At 39.4% G+C, this 13,432-nt stretch overlaps 1 protein-coding gene across 3 annotated transcripts in view; it reads left to right on the forward strand.

Annotated features, from left to right (window-relative positions):
- tox3 (TOX high mobility group box family member 3) overlaps positions 1 to 13,432 on the forward strand; it is a 128,288-nt gene that overhangs the window by 104,220 nt on the left and 10,636 nt on the right. For all 3 annotated transcript variants that reach the window (XM_078542964.1, XM_078542965.1, XM_078542966.1), the window contains exons 4-5: positions 8,113 to 8,382; positions 9,205 to 9,432. In XM_078542964.1, coding sequence (XP_078399090.1) covers positions 8,113 to 8,382; positions 9,205 to 9,432 — 498 coding nt within the window. The remainder of the gene's footprint in view (positions 1 to 8,112; positions 8,383 to 9,204; positions 9,433 to 13,432) is intronic.

Here is a 13,432-nt window from a genome sequence, read left to right on the forward strand (position 1 = left end):
AATAAAAAAATAGAATAAAATAACAACAGGCCTTTAATTAGTTGAAGTAGCTACCAGCCTCCCAGTCCCTTGTGGTGCTGTCAGCCCAATCCCACTTCCGGGAAAATGGCCCGGGGTGGGATGGAGCGGAGGAACCAGCACTCCAGCCAGCCACATGAAATTCAGCACCCACCCGCCTCTGTGTCCCAATCGAGGCTAAAAATTCAGCCCCTGGTCTTTGCCTTATAAACAATGCCCAGACTTCTTTCTTCTCTAACAGAATCACCTCTCGGCCATGGTTTTCTACTGTACTGTGTATGTGTTTTCAGCTGTCTGTTCAGTGTTTGCAGACTGTAGTCATAGTTGGTGAGTGAGAGTTCAGGTGTAGAACTAAAGCAGGTGCTTTATCTGGAGGTCTAGTCATTCAGGTAAAATGCAACACAGCTGTTCCTGGATTATAACGAAGGAACTTTGTTATCTTCAGATGTTTGTGAAAAGTTTACATAGCATGCTTTTAATCATTTGGAATATTGGTGCCAATAACAGCCTTTTTCAACATTTAGTGGTAGATGTTTGTGTTCCATTCCCACCCTAATCATGTTTTCAGTTTCATGGTACACCCCTTGGTATAAATGTTCAAAAATCTGTGCAGTCCAGCTGCTACAAGGCTAACATGTCACTTATATTGGGAGTTGACAAACTGAAGCACTCCAAGTTTCCAAACACCAATCTGATTTCCAAATGACAATAAAAATGCTTTCGTGTAGAAGACTACTGCAGATTTGGGCAAGCATATCTTGCTTGGAGATCTGAATCATGGAAAAATTGACTGCAGTGAAAGCGCTGCCATTCCCCCAGCTTAGTTTGCCAGCCATATGAATTAACCACCAAGCCAGAGCTGCAACAGGTCATTGGGAGGGAGGGGCTGGTAATTTTCCCCTTCACTGTTTAGACAATAATCTGGTGGATCAGATTAGCCACCCATTGTGGAACTCATCCAATTTTCATCCCACTGCTTTTCAACATGTTAACACCAGCTGATCTGAGCATGCTGAGAGTGAGACTTCTTCTCAAATCAGCATAACCCTGGATCATCTGATTGCCATTCCAATATAAACCGCACAATACGTCTTGAACTTTCAACCAGCAGACCAACCTCATGTCCCTTAATGCCATTAACTTTTGCAATCCTAGTTTGTTTGTATTTTGGAACTAGTTACCTGTCTGAGGAATGGGCGGGTGTATAAATGGCCAGCAAGATGTTCTTATGGACATTGCTCAATTAGTCATCTTCATGTGTTAGCATTGGCTGCAATTATGATTGCCCTGAGCACCATGAACATTGCGAATGGTGGAGGTGGGTTGAAAATAGGAGAAGTTACACTTGCATACATGTCCTTACTTACCTCCTTTCAATAAAAGACATAAAACACTGGTGGTTTATGTTAATATAGGTTATGCTTCTATTTTTATTTCTTTCCATAGAAGAAATTTAGTGGCTTTCAACGGTGCAGCCCTGATACATCACCTTTATATTTCCCTTGGGTAACATACCAGAGATATACAGAAAACCATTCCATGAAGCAGAACATTCTTTGGATTTCTTGTTCAAAATAATGTGTCAGGTTGTTTGATGAGTTGCAAAATAGTGCAAACATTATCAGCACTCATGGTTATTCGAAAAGTGGATGAAATAGAATTATTTCTAGGTCCTCAATTTAAAAAAATGATGCTCCTTAGGGGCAACAGACAGGACTATTCACTCATGTTTCTATTATACAACACCGGCATAGTTATTTATAGTTTTTGGAAGAGAGGCATTTTGTACCACAAGCATATAATTTAGCTTTCAGACATTAAACACTTTTCTTCCTTTTATATGAGATTTTCAATATTTGCTCACAGCATGATTGACATTTTCTGCTCAGAGGAAGTATTTTGCTTTCATGACAGACAATGGAAGAAATTCAATCCCGTAGAAATAATTGCTGCTGAGCAAATTTATTAAATACTAAAATAGGAGATTAATTTCTGTACATGGTGAATCAGCCTTAGAATCTGATGGGAGGAATGAATGGGTAGCATGTCATTTTATAGGAACACCTCCAAATTTTACAGATTAGTAGCAATATATTTGTTTTACTGGTTTCATTATTTATTTACCATAAATATTACTTAAGGCAAATTTTCAAAATTGTGATAGCTAGCCCACATAAAAGCATGTGAGAGCAGGGCTTTTCATTTTCAGGGCATTCATCGAGCTTGTAGGATCAGGTTTCCAGCCTAGCTCAGAAAGAAGCGATGAAAATGCCTTCTTTATACCAATTGTAAATGTAAGGAGCTTGGTACTCTTGGCCAAGTTGCAACTTGTCATCGTTCCATAGTAGAAAACTGTTCACAGATTGACATCAAATTGCAGCCTCATTCAGAGAAGTCATAAGGATTGCTGGTGTGGAATGTGAAAAAAAGCATATTGTGGTGGTCTTTTCAGAAAAGCATGTTCCATTTCCCAATTCTGATTTTGTTCATATTGAGGAGCATAAAAAAAGTGGCCAAACATTGGTTGTAGAAGATAGCTGTGTTGATTTCACAAGCAGAGTCCATTAGTTGCAGTTATGATGAGCCTAATTAAGACTTGGCTGAGTAGCTCCATGGAGCACCTGTCTAAAGTGGAACATTTCACATCAAGGGAGGAACTGAATTGTAGACTTGTCCTGCAACCTCTCTCATCACTGTTCACTGGGAAGAGAAGAGTGTAGCCTTAATTGCCCTTTCTTACCAGCTGATGGATGTGACACATAGGGAAGAATTTTCCGGTCGGCGAGCGGGGATGGGGCCCACTCGCTGACGCGTAAAATGACGCACGGTGACCTCAGGTGTGCGTCCTGACGTCACTGCGCATCATTTAGATTTTCAGTTCGGCGGGTGCGCAGCCTGCCGAACTGTCAAAGGCCTATTAAGGCCTGTTGAAAACTAATTAAAATAGTTAAATGAACTGCCCATAAAACCTTAAGGTTGGCAAGCAGGCGAAGAGCCCAGACGGCCTTCGCATTTTTCATGAAGCCTCAACCACAGGCGGGATAAAGCTCCATGAAGTTTTTATAAATTAAAGTTTTCCATTAATGTTCCTTGACATGCCCCAGCTCATGTGACACTGTCACATGAGGGGACATGTCGTATAATATTTTCTTTTCTGTATTTAGCTTTTAAAAACTTGAACTAATCTCCCTGAGGCACCTCCGTCCCACAGGGAGATTTCCGCGCGCATGCGCAAAAGAGTGCAGGTCCTGGCTCAGGGAATCTCCCCACCTGCACAGGAAGCGCACAGCGCTTCCAAGTGTGCATCATGTTGGGTGGGCCTTAATTGGCCCGCCCATGTAAAATGGTGGTGTGGATCCAATTGGGGACGCCTATCGGGTTCGTGCCTGCTCCCACCCATCCCCGCTCAACCTCGCCGACGGGGGGAGAATTCTGCCCATAGAGGCTCCCTCAAGGGAAAATAAAGGATAAACTTTGATAAAATGATGTTTGTATGTTTACATCACATTTCTACTGTTTACAGTTTAAATTAATAAGATAAAAGAAAAATATTATAGAGTTAACATTGATTAGAATTTTAAAAATGGCATGACTCAATTTTATGGCAGCATATATTGTACGCTTAAAAGAATTTTCCTGTGATTTGCTGTGGGGAAAATGATGATACTTGAAGACCTGGCACACAATTCAATGTACATTGAGTCCTACATAATAAAACTGTTAATATTTGCCCAATGTCACATGATGGTAATTTTAAATTCAAACATATTGGAAGACTTTCATATCTAAGTTTAATTGCAATTTTAAGAAAATGTCTTTAAACAAACTTATATATTCTTTATATTCCAAATAATAAAAGCTAATTGTAAATGAATAGAAAACAATAATCCAATCAGAAGAGTTCTGATACTGGATATAAACTATTCAAGCTTCACTTTTGATTATGACGTAATCCGAAGCCCTTGATTGGATTATTATTTTGTAATGCAATTACATACATCCATTATCCTGTATATATGCATTGTGTTGGAGACCATAACTTGTAATTCCTTATGTCTGTAACAAACAGGCATATTGGCCTTTTGTTACAATGGATTAAAATAGGTTTTTGATGTGTACAGATCCATACATCACAGATTTTGTGCATTGAAGACAGTTTTTATTATTTTTTTTAATACTATGTTCAAATTTAATTAAACCAAGTCTATTGATAATTTCCTTTCACATTATTTTACTTCTATTTAATAATTGTATAGTTATCCCAAGACACTTTCTTGAATCTATGGCTAGTGGTTCAGCACATTCTTTTAACACCTTTCCATAATCTGTCCAGTCCACTGAGTAGCAACGACTTCTGTAGTACATCAGTTTCAGAAAGTGGAATTTTTACTAGACAGCTATTGTGACATATTGGGTCAGTCAGAAATGAAAGATATTCATGCAAGCATGCAATACTTGTAATGAAGTCTCACTCTGACCTTCTGTATGATTGATTCTGTAATTTAGTTTTCTCAGGCTGTGCCAGAAATGAAATGAAATCATGTTGAACAAGTTCTGAATACCCACAGTGCACTTCGAAAAATCTTCAGCCCAAGAGGTTTGAGGGGCAACAGCTGAGCGATTTATCTCTGCACTATTATAGGCTTTGCTAGCATTCAGAATTTCATTTTTCTCATTTGGTTTAAGAGCTTAATTCTGCAGGTAGTTGTGAATGGAAAAAAAATAAAACACAGTTCACATATAAATTGCCAGAACAGGAGTATGTGCAGAGGGCTGATAAAATGTCTGAATAGAGCTGACCTTTCATGTTGGTGAAAGTTGCTGGGGGATTCATCCTCATAATTACCATATAGATTATTTTATTCCTCTTCTGCAATGAAACATTTCAGAGAGCACTACTGCTGATTGAATGAAAATTGAACTTGTTAACAGTCTTTCCAGTTTTGACTTAGAAATGCTATGGGACCCTGCTGTATGTTATGTAATGTTAGTTTTAATGAATTCCGATATTAACTCTGAAGGAACAGTGAATGTCAAAGCAAAATGTCTCATCCTATATCCCTCATGTATTATTCTGTTAAAGCAGTAGATTTTGCTTAAGTGTATATACTATACTATTGAATGTACAATTTGCTGAAGTGTATACCATATTTAGAACACCACTTCATAACTGTATGGACTGGATATATCCCAGTAAATTATATATTTGGAAGTTTATATTCCCCTATGCTCAGCCAAAATTTTGCACTTTCCCATGTTTACAGGCAAGATAGATTTGCAATCTATATTTTGATTGAAAATGTAAATTGACACAGTTAATAGCTCACTACAAAGAAAATTGCTTTATATATCAAACATATTGGTGCATAATTATACATGTCTGCCAAATCCTATTAGTGAATATTCAATTAAGCCTAAAAGGAAAGTGCTTTTATATAATCAATGTGAACCAGGCATTTATCTGCGTATTTTACTTCATAGTAAATATTTCCATGAAGGCTTTTTTGTTGTTGTTGTGATTTGTGGTATATTTAACTACTAGTGGCACTACGGATATCCCTTTTATTTTCTAAATAAATATTGTGCATAACCTCCAAATCAATCCATGTTTTAATCAATTTAGTGAATTAACAACCTTGTTTACCATGCTGCAAGTGAAGTAGTTATTTTATGCATCATTAAAATGTTTAATGTCTGGAACGTTTTGTTCTTTTGAACAAAGTGTTCACTGCACAAATTGCTTATCTTCTCTTTGCTATCAAGTGAAGATTACCTATGGAATTGTCCATTAGAGCACAATAACTGTAACATGAAATAAAATGGCTTGCATGATTTTGTAATTCCAATATTTCCCCACAATTCAACGTTTAAAGAAGTTGACATCTATGATGAAAATGAATGGATCTTTTATGCAGAGCAAAATCATCAGGGGATAAGGACACAACAATAGGACTGGAAATGGCTGCTTTAAGTGTCAGCAACACATATCTTAAATGGATAAAGATTTCCAGAATTTTTGGTTACCTTGAGTTCCTCAGTGGTTTAATTTTGGCTGATGTTATCCCACTAAAATTATATTTAAAATTTCAATCATTAATCCACCCTTTGCACACATTGCTGTAAGATATGAATCAATTTTTAAAAAAATACAATTTACAGTATCCCTAATAGTCTTTGTGGAAGCTGTCATGTTTTGTACTAGCTGCTAAAATGACAGCAGCTGACCAACAGTGTGTTGTGGTTAATGGTTTGTTTTGCCACAGCTACATAACTGGTGAGTTATGTCAACACTTGTAAAGATTTTCCCATTTTTTCACATTTGTGTCAACATTTATTTTCTAGGTTTATAGTGATACAAATAAAGTCTGTTCACAAGGATATCATTAACGTAGAACTGGGCTTCATTTGAATATTTTTTTGGTGCCCATTATGGAAAGTTTGATAGCATCACACAACAGGACATATTGTCACAATACATGTGAACCGAATTTTGGTTCCTGGTATTTTAATGCTTCAGTTAATGTTGTTTAATATTATGGGACATGACTGAAGCATGTATCTCATTATAAAGCACAAGATGATTTTCTCCCAATAGCTGTGATATTATGAGGAAGCAATTGTACTAAAAAGCTAGACTATAACAGCAAATAAATTCCTCCGTTTCCATGCATTGAGAAATTAGCAGGAACGTAAGAAAAATGAGTGACACAGACACGCTTGAATCAAAGTGCTGCATTTCTAATTTCTCATTTTAATTTGTGCCAAAAATTACAGTCGCAATCAGACTTCTTAATAATCCACCAGATAAAACCAAATCTTCTGCTCAACTGAAGCAATGCATATAGATAAGGACCAAAGCAAAAACTGGCTTTGAGGTGACCTATCTCACTAGGATTGAATTAGTAATTAAGTATATATTTGGATTGTATTTACATTTTTCATTACTTTTTGTGCTTATCATAGCCAGGGATGTGAAAGGAAGTTTTCCCATTTTTTTTTTTACAGATAATCAAAATCAAGCACTACTTGGTCCCAGAGGCCTGTAAAGCTCTTTCTGAGTAACACGTATTGACAGCAACCTCTGAAAAGCATCCTTTATTGCAGCAGTGTACATTTTCAGCCATCCTCTGGGCTCTTTGAGTGAGCTGGACAATTTAGTACCAATTAGTGTGAGGCTACAGGCAGTTTTTCTGCTGTGGACATGGGTTAAGCAACACAGAAAAGTTTCACTCAGTTACTTTGGGTTTGATTCAAACTTACGATGTAAACAAACAGTGTCCTAACCTATGGTCCAATTCTGTCAGCAAGTTAATTTCCAGTTCTTCTGGAGAATTGTTAATGGAGAATTTCCACAGAGAGTCACAAAGTAACTTCAATTGATTTTATTAGCCTACTTACTTAGATTACACTATTCTTTTACAATTGAAAGCTTATTATGCCATAAATATCATAAACAGACCATGCCATTAACAACAATGACAAAAGATTTTTTGTTTTTATTAGACAACACAAAGGTAAAAAGTGACAGTCTTGCTCAGAAGTTATCTGGTCAATCTCATTTATGGGTCACAAGTGACACAAGAGATATCTGCACCAGTGAGCTTGATCATAACTCAGTCTTACTTGTGGAGATATGTATCATTGTCTCATTACTGATCATGATAGAGCTTTTCTATTTAGCACATAAAGTTCACAACAAACAAAGGCTTTTCAGGCCATCCTATCCCCTGCGTCCCCAGACCATGCACAATATTTATGCATTTGCACAGCTTTGCCATTCAGTCCCGTCCTGTTGTCTTCCACAGCCTTTTCCCAACTGCAGCTGCAGATGAACCATTGGGGTGGAAATTTATCTTCCTGCAAAGTGGAACTCGTCCAACTTTCATTCCATTGAAATCAAGATAAAAATATACCTCATTGTCATGGGAGTAGTTGATTATCTCAAATTATGCCTAACTCTTCCAATCCCATTCCCATTGGATTATTATGTAATTCCTTTAAAATAGTAAAAAGGAATGACCTAACTCTTTTGTCTTTGAGGTCTGTGTCCTGTTAACATATTTCTGAACGTGTTTTATCCTTCTATGAATGCAGGACCTGGGCCAAGCGCAAGTTCCCCAGTATCACCATGATCCGACCATGGGTATGAGGTCTGTTGTTCACATGGCAGATGTTAATCAAACAGCAATGATGCAACATAATCAGCTGACCACTATTAACCAATCACAGCTGAGTGCACAACTGGGATTGAATTTAGGAGGTGGTAATGTGCCCCATAACTCACCCTCGCCCCCTGCCAGCAAGTCAGCAACCCCATCTCCTTCTAGTTCGGTAAACGATGATGATGCAGAGGAATTCAACAGGGTAAGTTCTTTGTTTCCTTATACTCAAAAACGCTTAGAACATGACTTTACTTCAAATTGTTCTTCTGGAATTTTATGCATGTGTTTTAAATTTATAATTACTGCTTCTTGCAGTATATAGCCTTATTTAACAGGGATAATGGTTGCTGTTGTACTGAGGAACTTAATTATCTTAAAATAGTTGTTGTAATTATGATGGATAGACCTTGTTCGATATAGTTTGCTTATTTTTCTATCCTTCCTGCTTGATATATTTATGGAAATTATTTGAGTTCAATGCAGACAAAACTAAATTTGAAGGTCAATAATTGCTGAGTCTCATCTGGGCAATTCTATAGAAAAAGCAAATGAACAGTTCCATCAAATGTCACTGTTAATTTTCATAAGATAATTGCAATTTTTAAGTTTGCTTTGAGAGAGTGATATTTGATTAACTAATCTGCCTTGATTTGCTTTTGTTCTGTCAAGCACTTTAGAGATTGTTTTAAAGCCGGTTAGCTAATCCAGATCAAGAAACCATTGCTACATATTTGATTGCCTAGAGCTTTGATCTGCTGTTGCTAAATCCCTGCATGATTCAAAAGTATACTGTACGTTTAATGCCTAAAGACATTTGATACATTGTCAACTTTTGATTTATCTAAGACTAAGTGTACAAATATTTGTTCTTTCAATTTTTACCTTTGTTAAGGAGCATTAGAGTCCTAAATGAATAATCATTTTTCAACATGATTTAATCAAAGGAATAGGTTTCAGTCTTACAATTTTAATCGCCTTGAAGTGAGCATGTACCGTAAAGAACTATTCTTCTGTACTGCTTCAGGTGAGTGTTGAGAAACGAGCTGCAGTGGATTCAGGCAAAAAACCCAAGACGCCAAAGAAGAAAAAGAAGAAAGACCCCAATGAGCCCCAGAAACCTGTGTCAGCGTATGCTCTATTCTTCAGGGACACACAAGCTGCCATTAAAGGACAAAACCCTAATGCTACCTTTGGAGAAGTTTCCAAAATTGTAGCATCCATGTGGGACAGTCTAGGAGAGGAACAAAAACAGGTGACTTATAGATAGTGTAAGGTGATGGTCAGTCGAATTTTTTACTGCTGAAATAGATTTTGATAATATGGCTGGATTGTATTAGCATATATTACATGGGCAATGGGTCGGATTTTCTGCATTCACTGTCATTACTCCACCAAAACTGCTAGCAATTCTGGGAGTCGGCAGATGCTCAGAATAATGTGGGGCTGGATTCCACCCTCCCCTCACCCTCACCCGGAAAGAAAGTTGGCTGAAAAGAAGCCCTCCCCGCAGCCATAACACACCTACTTCCGGTGGGCTAAACGAGCAGAGAGTGGGACTTCAGCCCCCTCAGTGGGAGAAAGTCCCGCCCTCGAGAGCCGCCAGCCAATCTGATTGGTTGGCAGTCCCAGCAGCAGCAAGACTCGGTAGTGGGAGCTGCCAGGACTGCAAGCAGGCCCACGGTGAAGGAAAAATGGATGCCGGGGCCAGATAAGTCAAGTCTTTTTGGGTGGGGGAGGGATTGGGCAGCCTGGGGGAAATGGTGGGATGGAGACGGGGTGGGGGGTTGGGGGGGGGGTGGGGGGGGGTGCTGGTTTTGGAAACCAGGCAGGAGGGAACAAAGTTGGGGTAACATCTTGCGGGAGGTGCCTCTGATTCTTAAAGGGCATCCCCTGAATGATGTGCCCCCCGCCCCCTTCAATTTGAGCTCAAAAAACAGACTGCCACTCCTGCTCACGCCAACCACATTATGGCTTGGGCAGTGTAATATTCCAGTCAATTGGCTCAGTAACAATTTCAGTTGACCCTTAATTATTTATTTAAAAATGGTGGGCAGGCTACCAATTTCAGCACCAGCCCACCTACCTGTTATGGTGGACAGGAAGATGGTGAGTTGGGCATCCCTTGTAATTTATTTGCCCTGCCCCCCCCAACAGCAAACACACCTAGCGGGGCCGTAAAACCCAGAAGTTACAAAAGTTCTTCTATGCTTCTCCGGAACGTGCATTGTTGAGCTCCTCCAAAGCAATGAATTAATTCGTTAAAATTTCCATTTTTATGCTGTTAGTCTTGCTGTTAGAAAACCTTGAAAAAGGACACCTAGTTGAATGAGGTATAAACTGGGTTTTTAAACAGTGTAATAGCTTCATTATTACTGCTGAACACCCTCACAGGGCCTGAAAAGCTAATTTTATATTTGTGGAATGTCTAATTTCTCCATTATGATAAATAAAAATTCCACATTTTTAAGTTTTTTAAGTTTATTTTAGTTTCCATCTTAATCCAATCATTCTCATTTATTTCACTGTAAAGGCTATTAAATGCTTTTAATTTCCTGGTATGCTGTCTGTGAGAATACTTCAATGCGATTGTCTGCTTAGCCTGCTTGATGACAGCACTGTTGCTGGATCCCTGGTAATTCCCAGGACTTGGTGCCAGATTCAAACTTATGTCAGGAAAGGGGAAATGTGCGTTACAGAGATTGTTTTCCGTGGGCAGCTTTCTTGAGGTCAGCATTGAATGCTGTTGCTTCACTACTGACCAAAAAATCTAGCCAAATAAAACTAAAAGTAAAACAGGTGATATTTTATAGGTTGGCCGTTATACAAATCTTCTGGATTTTACACTCCATTAAAGCCAAGAAAAGGAAGATCAGCTGAAGCATATAGGTGGCCAGTCTGATATTGCCACTTTATACTATCATCACAAAAACTTTAAATTAACTCCAATACTATCCATGCCATTTAGTATTTTCTTACTCAAATAGCTAACAATGCAAAAATAAAAAAGTCAGAATGTTATCTGATCCTTGTTAAATCAGATTTGTAACATAATTATCTGCTTTCATTTTACGCTTTCATTCCCCACTTCTCTTTCTTTATTTGTTTCTCTTCATCCCTTTTTTCTGTTTCCTTTTTCTACTGATCTGCCACCATTTTCCTGCTTTCTCCCCTCTTAGGCCTGGATTTTCACCGAGTTGGAATAACTTGACAACCCTTCAAAAATAGCGGGTGGGTCCCAATTCCGGGATTCCCGACACCATTCCAGGGCTGTCTGATTTTTGTGAATGCCTTTAAAGGGTGCGACTGGTTCCTGTCGAAAGCCTGCATCTGGCACTCCCGACCCATCTGGCTCCATTGTAAAGATAGGCATGTCCGACTCCTCCACAATTTTCATGTAGTCAAGCCAGGTTTTTTAAAAGTCATGGTTCATGGCCCCTCAGAGGAGTCGTGAACCCTAGTCTGCGTGAGAAAATCATTTCAAAAGGTCCTTCTCAGGCCCCCTATGTGAAGCTATGCCCTTCCACCCCCCCCCTCAAGCCAAGCTATGGCAGTTCCATGCCCATTGACCCACTATACACTGTCCAGAACCAATAACCCTATTCTGACAGTAGGATATGTGCAAAAGAGCTTTAAAACAGTAATTAATTCATAACTTTCTCCTATGTTGGAAAAAAAAGTCATTTCACTACAAGCTAATTAAAAATGTCAATCATATAGACTCTTTAAAGTATCAGTAACAAAAACCATGAACCCTTGAAACCACTTACCACTGTTTCAACAAACATCGTGAAATTGATAGCAGAGGTTAGAGAGCCTGTGCTGTCAACTAAACAATGTTTTCTCTGGGGTGCAGGTGCTTCAACAAGAGTGATAGTTGTCTGGGCTCTCAGCCAAACATACATAATGAGGCTTGACTGAGAGCCCAGACATCCGTTAGGGCTGTTGAAACAGCTGCGCTCCAGAGAAAACATTGTATGATTGATAGCTCAGGCACTTTGATCTCTGCTGTCAATTGTACAATACTTACATAAGGTTAAGTAGTTTCAAGGGTTTGTGGCCTTTGCTTTTGATACTTTAAAGGGTCTGGATGATTGACACTTTTATTAGCTTGTGGTGAAATGACTCTTCCAACATAGGAGAAAATTATGAATGAATTACTTTTTTAGAGCTTTTTTTACACATACTACTGCCATTAACCCACGACACACTGTCTAGAACCAGTGGGCATGGAACTGCCATGGCTTAGCATGGAGGGTATGAGGGGCCATGGTGGTGGAGGCAGGGTGTGAAAGTGCAGAGTTTGGCATAGGAGGCATCAGGGGCCTAGGGGATGGGAGGAAGGGCAGAGCTTGATATAGGGGGCAGGAGGGGCCATGGGGGGTGGATGGAAGGGCAGAGCTTGGCATATGGGGCGTGAAGGGTCATTATTGGTAGGTGGCATGAGGTGGCATAGGTGGCGCATGGGAAGTGTTTGGAGGGTGAGGGGTGGAAGGCCTTTGTGTTGCTTATTTTAACTGGGACAAAGTCCCACAGCACCAAGGCGGGTCTTTTAAACAGTCCACCTCTGCACCCGGCACCCTGTGACTGTCTTTAAACTCTTTCCTGGTTCAGCTGGCCCAACTCCAGCCGCAGGGATGGGCAATAAATGCTGGCATAGCCAGCGAAGCCCACATCCCTTATAAATGAATAAAAGAAACCCCTCCCCCCCCCCCCCCCGCAATGAAGATCCTGCCTGCACGGGCTTTTTCTCCGAAGGCAGGCGGCCCTAGCCAAGAATTTTCCCGACTCCCACTATCCACCTTGAGGCTAAAAATCCAGACCTTGGTTTTTCTTCTTTATTCCCATCCTTTCTTCTGTGGCCATTCTTATTTTCTTCCAATTTCTAAGAGATATTTCTCTTGACAGGTAGCTCTGCTAGAGAGTGCCAACTTTTTTAAGGTGTCCAGTTTGCATTGCTGCACCTTGCATTTGATGAAGTCCAAGAATTTCACAAAAGTGAAATTTGTCTCCCTCCTTATCTGACAGCAACAACTTCTAGATTATTTTCTAGTTTCCTGTCCTTCACACCCACAAACTTAACTTGTCTATGGTTGAACAAAATTTAGTACATTTTGTCCAACCATCAATCTTATACTCTGCCTGCTCCCACCTCCCCCTCTCCTTTACCCACCTATTGATGGTAGAGCCTTCATCTCTACTGTGACATGCTCTAACCCCATTGCCTTTTCACTTCTCTCCTCCTTTAAAGGCCT

This window comes from Cetorhinus maximus, chromosome 6, assembly GCF_964194155.1.
Source record: "Cetorhinus maximus chromosome 6, sCetMax3.hap1.1, whole genome shotgun sequence".
Taxonomy (NCBI): domain Eukaryota; kingdom Metazoa; phylum Chordata; class Chondrichthyes; order Lamniformes; family Cetorhinidae; genus Cetorhinus; species Cetorhinus maximus.